Below are 8,615 nucleotides of genomic sequence, written 5' to 3'. Positions count from 1 at the left end.
GGTACCTTGGGTTAAGTACTTAATTCGTTCCGGAGGTCCGTTCTTAACCTGAAACTGTTCTTAACCTGAAGCACCACTTTCGCTAATGGGGCCTCCCACTGCTGCCACTGTGCCGCCGCTGCACAATTTCTGTTCTCATCCTGAAGCAAAGTTCTTAACCTGAGGTACTATTTCTAGGTTAGCAGAGTCTGTAACCTGAAGCGTATGTAACCCGAGGTACCACTGTACATGGCTATTTACAGGGATGCATTTTGGGCTCCACACAGGAAGGACCCCCAAACGCCTAGTGCACTTGACACAACACAATATTTATTTATTGACGCCTCAATGCCTTCTATGTGTGCCGTGTTTTTGGGCATCACATGGCAGGACAGAGTCTCAAACAAAGATGTGCTCTCCCAAGCCCACTTTCCCAACACGTTTGCATCCTGTCTCAGCGACATCTGCACTGGCTTGGTCATGTCCACAGAATGGAAGATGGCCGGATCCCCAAGGACGTGCTCTACGTGGAGCTGGCTTCAGGCACTAGGCCCATTGGCAGACCAACTCTGCATTACAAAGAAGTCTGCAAACGAGACATGAAGGCTGGCAACATTGACCTCCGCATGTGGGAATCCCTTGCAGACGACTGCAACGCTTGGAGACAGACAGACAGTCAGGCTGTGACCACAAGTGACCAAAGAAGGAATGACCGCTGGGAGGAGCGCAGAGAGAAAAAATGCAATGGTGCATCTGCAGCAGCACAACCGGACACCTTCATCTGCCCCAGCTGCAATAAAACATATCTCTCCCATACCAGTCTCTACAGCCACAGCAGGCGCTGTAACTCTCCAACGGTTTGACAACACCCCTGCAGGCACACTCTTCCATTGTTTCCCAAGACAAACAGATGCCAACCATTTATTACATTTATATCTGACCTTTTCTTCCAAGCCTGCATGTTATCACTGCAAAATCCTGTGATGTAGGTTAGGTTGACAGACACTGAGTGGCCCAAAGTCATGGTCAAATGGGGACTAGAAGCCTGTACTCTCAGGTCCTAGCTTGTCACACTGTCCACTGGCTGGAAACAGTACAGAGAATAACAGTTAACAAAATGGCGATTTCCAGTGGAGGTTAGTGTACTGCAGTGAAAAAAACCAAAGGACTTGTGGCACCTCAAAGATTAACAAGTTTATTACTGCACAAGCTTTTGTGGTCTACAGTCGATTAAGAGCACGGCTGGTTTTTTTTTATGTAAGCTGTGCATCGTTTAGAAGGAGACCACATATTTTTTACGTTAGAGGACCCAGGCTGCATCCCTGATTTCTCCAAACAGGGCTGGGACTGGGAGGGAGCCTTGCCTGAAACTGTCAACCGCATTGGGCTTAATGGAACAATGGACTGATTTGGTAGAAATTTCCAATATGAATGGCTATGGAGTTGAGGTCCACTCTCAGACCCACCCAAAACCACAGGCCTCCTCCACCCCAGACCCAGCAAAATATCACTTGGCTATGTCCCCTGCCTCCACCATTGGAGTGTCAGCCCCAGCTTCTGACCAATTCTTTAGAGGTTTATTTCAAGAAATCAGTAACTCCACTCAGCGGGCAAGAAAAGGCACCCCTTACATGCTCAGCAGTGCTTTTGTTTATTATATAATGTTACCCCACACATATTTATTTGAAAGAAGGCACTGCAAAGGAGGGGGAGTACAAGGGAGGAAGCTAAAAATACGGCTTTGTGTGACTCCAAATATTTTCTTTATATGAACCCAGAGAAGCTCCCTTGATGAAAATCCTAATCCTGTGGTCATGTGGGGCTTAGGTGGGGAGATGCTGTAGTGTCTGTCTCCATATATAAGGCAGGTCAGCAGGCCAATTAAATTATTATGCCTATAAGGTAAAGGTAAAGGACCCCTGGACGGTTTTGTTGTTCTTGTTTAGTCGTTTAGTCGTGTCCAACTCTTCGTGACCCCATGGACCAGAGCATGCCAGGCATTCCTGTCTTCCACTGCCTCCCGCAGTTTGGCCAACTCATGCTGGTAGCTTCGAGTTAAGTCCAGTCAAAGGTGACTATGGGGTTGTGGTGCTCATCTTGCTTTCAGGCTGAGGGAGCTTGCGTTTGTGCACAGACAGCTTTCCGGGTCATGTGGTCAGCATGACTAAACCACTTCTGGTGCAACAGGACACAGTGACAGAAGCCAGAGCGCATGGAAACAGAGTTTACCTTCCTGCCGCAGTGGTACCTATTTATCTACTTGCACTGGTGTGCTTTTGAACCGCTAAGTTGGCAGGAGCTGAGACAGAACAATGGGAGTTCACCCCATTGCACAGATTCAAACTGCCAACCGATCGGCAAGCCCAAGAGGCTCAGTGGTTTAGACCACAGCACCACCTGCTCCCATTTTTTACCTTCTTATGCCTATAGGACTGCCTCTCCCCATATGAACTGACCTTGACCCTGCAATCATCATCTGTTAACCCGAAGGTTGGTGGTTTGAGCTCCCCCCTCCTTCCAGGCACGGCTGTAGGCAGGGGGTCGGAAAAGGTGACCTTCAGGGTCCCTTCCAACTCTCTACAATTCTGATTCTGTATGAGATCCTTATTCACGTGCCTCCTCTGCAAGAGGTCCAGAGGGCCGCAACACGTGTAAGGGGCCTTTTCTGTGGTGGCTCCCTGCTTGTGGAATGTTCTCCCTAGGGAGGCTCACCTAGTGCCTTCCTTATGTATCTTTAGGAGCCAGGCAAAAAGATTTCATCTTCCCTCAGGCCTTTGTCTAATTAAACAAATCAATGACCTTTTAAACAGTGTGGTGTTATTGTTTCATCAGTATATTATGTATTTTTGTGTTTTTATACTGTAAACTGGCCTGTGATCCTCAGATGGATGAAATTTAATAATAATAATACAATGATAGTGATAGCAGACCCTCCAAGTGTCTGTATTTTCCAGGGACGTCCCTAATTTAGAGAAGGCACCCCAGTTTCAGATTTGATCCTGAAATGTCCCATTTTTCCTTAGGATGTCCCTATATTAATTGCAGAAATGCTGGAGGGTATGGAGTTATCCGACCCCCAAGCTATCTGAAGGCAATAAATACAGTACAATGGACAAAAGTGCAAAGATTCACAAAATGTTTAGGGGAAAAAAGGACTGATTCATAGGGATGGTTTTTTAAAAGGTTTAATGTATTATTATGTTTTTATATATGTTGGAGGCTGCCCAGGCCACCCAGTCAGATGCGTGGAGCATAAACAGTAAAACGACCACTACAGAAAAGAGCAGTCCCTATTTCCTCTGGAGTAAATGTGTTGGAGGGAAGGACTGCCAGTGTGTAACTTCCTGCTTATCTAGGGTTTTTTTCCTGCCTCTGAATTCTATGGCCGGATGTGTTCCTCTGTGACCCCGGAAGTGAAGCCCTCTTGCCGTCGCTCAGGAGGAAAAAGAAGCATGCAGGTCTCCAGCCTCAACGAGGTGAAGATCTACAGCTTGAGCGCCGGACGGAGCCTGCCTGAGGTGAGAACACCGGAGCCCCGCCTGCCTGCCTCTCCCCCCCCCCGTCGGTTTCCCCTCGCGCGCCTCCTTCCTCTACCCACGAGCGAGCTCCTTCCCACGCACCCCGTGCCTTCCCTTCTCTCTCCCTTCTCTTCCTCCACCCCTTTTTCAGTTCCCGATGGATGCGCAGAAAGTACATAGGTACTAGCAGGGGTTTGTAAATGATCCCGAGCGACTGCTAAGCATCTCTTGCTTTCTGTACCCTTTTATTATTTATTTTTTATATATAATTTTTTATTAGGTTTTTTTTAACATATCATTTTCAACAGTAATTAAACATACTTTTACATCTTATTCAAATTTTTGACTTCCATCAATCCTGTCTGAAAATTTTCCAATCTAATCTCTCAGTATGCATTTCTTATCTTCCCTATTACATTTCAAACTCATAACCAATATCTCTATCTTTTTCTACTTTGTAACACATCATATATTTCTCCTTACAAAACTATTTGTAGTCCTACTAGCATAATTTGTTGATTACAGTTGCTCTTCAAATAATTCATATACTTCTTCCAATCTTCTGTAAATCTCTGGTCCCGCAGGTTTCGAATCCTTCCTGTCATTTTGTCCAGTTCTGCTTTCTGCACCCTTTTAAAGAGGCACAAGTCACATCCATAACACCGAATTTTAAAGCACGTGGGTTCCCCAACCCCTTCCTCCTCGCGAAAAGAATCCTGCAAGGTTTTTTAATGTTGGACGGACAGTCATTTATTTTATTTTAAACAGCTCCTTCCTGCATTGGCTACCCAGTTTGCTGGGTATGCTGGCTGCAAAAAATATATATCTCAAATTTGCCTGGTGTGCGCAAGCTTCTCAGCTCGGAACAGTTGCTTGTTCGCTTGCTTTCATCTTTCTGAGCAAAACAGTTGAGGAGGGGAGCTTAAAGTTTCATGACCAATGGGAGTGTCTGTTTGTAGCTGGTTGCTATACATATTTATTCTAAAATATTGTGGAATTTTAGTGGTGTGCCTGGGTGCCTAGGCTGTTCAGCAGTACATCGGAATGCTCAATCCAAGAGCCCATATAGAGTCCTTACGTAGGTTCCCTATTGGTAGGAGAAAATAACAGAGGCCAACTAGAGCATATTGAGAAGCAAAGTAGCTAGTAAGCTTGATCTTTATTGCTCTGCTGCAACAGGGTCCTTACCACACGCAGGAGGGAAGAGGAACCCTGAACAATGGTGTAAAAGGCCTTATATAGACTTTTGAAATTGCCACCCTGTAGATCAAGACCACCCCCAGAAACATCATACATACATCACAGAAGGGGTGTAACCTAAGACCACCCCCCAGATACATCATACCTACATCACAGAAAAGGCTGTCTAAAACAGAAATTTGAAGGTTTTTCCTGTTTTTTCCAGGTTATCTGATTGCCTTTCCTGATTGCCTTTCCTGATAGTCTGTCACCCATTATCTGATTGCCTTTCCTGATAGTCTGCCACCCATTAAAATGCTGATTACTCAATTCCTGAGTCAATGGGAAGGCTCCCTGGACCCCCCCCCCCCTTGCAGGGAAAACATTTGGTCAGTTTGGGAATCAAAATGGTTTCAGGTCAGTCTTCCTGTGCTGATCTATGTACGTGCTTAGTTGGTACACTTATGAACATTACCATATATCTAAGACCTCAAAATTCCTATCACATCTTCAAAGTGATTTTCTCTGTTTTATATTGATTTAATACTGGAACTTTTAACTACCCTGCTGCATAATTGTTGGTTTGCTTGCATTTATTGCATTTTGTTTTTAACCTCATATGGACTGCTCTGGGAGTTCTTTGGCTGAACTTCCTTAAATATATGTGAAATAGGGCTTATAGAGCATAATAGTTTGATTATCAATCTTATTTTGAAGGCTATATAGCACCACCTCTGTTTTTAATAATATAGTAATACATTTTATTTATATCCCGCCCTCCCCAGCCGTAACCGGGCTCAGGGCGGCTAACATAAAAATATAAATACATTAAAACATAAAATTGAGCAATCAACTGAAATACAGCTTAAGATCGGATCAAAATCAAATAAGATTAGAAGGCAACCTGCAAATTATGACTATAGGGGCTGGGAACCTTTGTACTCACCAGACTCAGCTATTTATATTTTTGCCCATTTAACACTAACCCTCTATGTTTTCTTTTTCTTACAGTGGCTTTCTGATAGAAAGAAGAGAGCACTGCAAAAGAAAGATGTTGGTGAGTTACCCTCATTGTACAATGTAAAGGGCACGGCAAGATTAGCTTGGGTGCCATTTCTGTTTTCAAAGAGTCATCTGATGGTGCTTAGCTGGAAGGGAGTTGCTTGGATCTCACCTTAAAGCTGGAACAGTTTGTTTTATGCTAAACTTTAAGCCAGGCATGGGAAACTAGTGACACGCTGAATGGTGCTGGACTACAGCTTTGATTCTCTCCGACTATTGCCTATTCCGGCATAAATCAGGAAAAAGAAAACATGGCATCTCTTCTTGCCATCTTCTCGGACTGAAAAGCAAAAGCAATACAGAGCGGAAGTTCCGCTCACGCCAGCAATCTGTGCTGGAATGTAAACAGACATGTGACACACAACAATCCCATGTCTGCAGCAAAAGGTGGAATGGAATCCCAACAGGGAGTCCAACAACATTGGGACACCCCTTTCCCCCATCCCTACGTTCAGCTTTTTTCCCCTTAAGTACTTTTGGCAGTACTTTTGGAATTGAAAACTTTTTATTGTGATGTGTTGATTAGGCAATGTTTCATATAACTTTTTATTTGAAAGGTATTTCTAGGAGAATTGAACTTATCCAAGATTTTGACATGCCTGCTGTTAGCTCCAAGATCAAGGTATCACGGGATGGGCAGTACGTGATGGCAGCTGGTGAGTATGCGAACATTCAGGTTTTTTCAGTCTGCTGCTAGCTGTAACAGTGTGTCTGCACTGAGTTGTAAAGCACTAGTAACTCTCACATTGGATATATTATGGTTGAGGAAGACTGGGCTCTGAGATTGAAAAGCTAGTAGCTGGCAAAGGATAGCATGGCAGGAAGCATATCTTTGTTTGAAGGCTTAAAGTTTGCTTTTGTAGCATTAAAGTGGGACTTTGGGGACCTGCAAACAGTGAGTTAGATTCAGAATAAGTTATGTCTCAATCCAAGCTCACCCCTCCCAATGATAAGACTTTGTGGTGTTACCACAGCACCCACAGGCCCACTGTTCACAGCAGCAGAGGGTGTGGGGACAGGATGATCAGCCCCAAATTGGGCCTAGTGCCCTCATGTAATGGTAGTGAGACTGCCTCAGGATCCAACCACGTTTTGGGGTTTCTGCTGGCTCCTACTGACAGGAATCCCAGCAGTGGGCTTCCTTTCAACATGTTTGGCAGCTGGCAGGGGGCGATCCCCTCCCAAACTCAGCATAAGGCTGGGAGCTATTGGATTGTTCTGTTAGTTGCACTTAGATCTCCTTCAGTTCAGTGGTAAAGTTAGTTATGACTCAAATTGGATTGATTACAGTTGGAACAAAGCACAACTGAGTCTGGACTCAATATCATATCTCACTTACCTTCTGGCCCCTTTTGCTCATTTACAACACTTGCGTGTTGCAATCACATCCCTCCAGAGTATCATCTCTGCATAGTTTACAGCAGGGGTCAGCAAACTTTTTCAGCAGGGGGCTGGTCCACTGTCCATCAGACCTTGTGGGGGGCTGGACTATTATTTTTTTGGAGGGGGAATGAACAAATTCCTATGCCCCACAAATAACCCAGAGATGCATTTTAAATAAAAGGACACATTCTACTAATGTAAAAACACGCTGATTCCTGGACCGTCTGCGGGCCAGATTTAGAAGGCGATTGGGCTAGATCCGGCCCCCGGGCCTTAGTTTGCTTACCCATGGTTTCGGCAGGGGTGCCCAAACTTTTCTCAAAGAGGGCCAGATTTGATGAAGTGAACATGCGTGAGGGCCGATGATTGAAGTTGAGCTTTTTAACTGCCACAGGTGCCAGATTAAACTAACCGGCGGGCCAGATTAGGCCCCTGAAACAGACTTTGGACATGCCTGGTTTAGAGATTCTTCCATGAATCCGAGAGTGAAGGTTTTCAGTGGGTAACCTCCTCTGCTTGTAGAAGCTTACTGCACAATAGAGGATCTCCCTGCTCAATCAGGATCCTAAAAATAACACACCGAAGGGAGCAGGGTTTGGCTGTGTGCCGCTCCTCCCAAACTGCTGGATGTTACCTCTGCTGCTCCAGCTGCTTGATCAGTCTGTTACACATGCCAGCATCCATCTACATTGAGGTTTTCCCATTCAGCTAGATAAATAGATAGATATCTATATCTGAGCTTGGTTCGATGTGCTTTTTTTTGCCTTGATCTTTTGGGATATAATACGACTGTATTTCCTCCCCCCGCTTTTATTGGAAGGGTACCCCATAGCAACCTTGTCAGTGTGGCCCATTGTTGCATACTTGATTCCTATAATTTTCAGAAGAATGTAAGGGAATTTAACTGTTTGTTCTGTAGAATTCCATAGAGTTCTGAAATAAGACTCGGCAAGGGTTAGTATTTGATTGCTATTAATGTGCTATTTTGTTCAGTTAATAGGAATCTTGTTTTTTAATGGACTGGGTCATGTTAAAAATGAAGTTAGGTGGGATTCCTGTGAGTTCAGCAGCATAAGGCATTGTGAATTTGTGTATTTCTATTTAAATCATTACAATTATTTACCGTATTTTTCGCCCCATAGGACACACTTTTCCCCCTCCAAAAATGAAGGGGAAATGTGTGTGCGTCCTATGGGGCGAATGGGTGTGCACCGACCCCTCTCGCTCTCCAGGCTTCGGGCAGATCTCCGCAAGCCGTGGGAGCCTGCGCCGGGCTCCCACGGCTTGCGGAGAGTTGCCTGTTCTGGGGGCTGGGGTCAGGGGAAGCTCGGGCTTCCCCAGCCCCGCGCCTGGGGGGGAAATAATTTTTTCCCCTTTATTTCCCCCCCCCAAAAAAACTAGGTGCGCCTTATGGGACGGTGCGTCCTATAGGGCGAAAAATACGGTATATACAATTTTTAAAAATTGAATGAAGTATAAGTGGCTTGTGCCACA

The 8,615-nt window shown here is 45.0% G+C and overlaps 1 protein-coding gene and 1 long non-coding RNA gene across 2 annotated transcripts in view; both read left to right on the top strand.

Moving 5' to 3' along the window:
- LOC310759904 overlaps window positions 1–8,615 on the top strand; it is a 109,414-nt gene that overhangs the window by 42,184 nt on the left and 58,615 nt on the right. The window lies entirely within an intron of this gene.
- NOL10 (nucleolar protein 10) overlaps window positions 3,341–8,615 on the top strand; it is a 40,851-nt gene continuing 35,576 nt past the window's right edge. The window contains exons 1-3 of the mRNA XM_083607255.1: window positions 3,341–3,497; window positions 5,688–5,733; window positions 6,296–6,394. Of these exons, the coding sequence (XP_083463381.1) occupies window positions 3,369–3,497; window positions 5,688–5,733; window positions 6,296–6,394 (274 nt within the window). The 5' untranslated portion in view covers window positions 3,341–3,368. The remainder of the gene's footprint in view (window positions 3,498–5,687; window positions 5,734–6,295; window positions 6,395–8,615) is intronic.

This window comes from Podarcis filfolensis (assembly GCF_964270895.1).
Source record: "Podarcis filfolensis genome assembly, chromosome: 3".
NCBI lineage: Eukaryota > Metazoa > Chordata > Lepidosauria > Squamata > Lacertidae > Podarcis > Podarcis filfolensis.
Note: the sequence above shows the minus strand (reverse complement) of the source record. Positions and strands in the feature narration are given on the sequence as shown.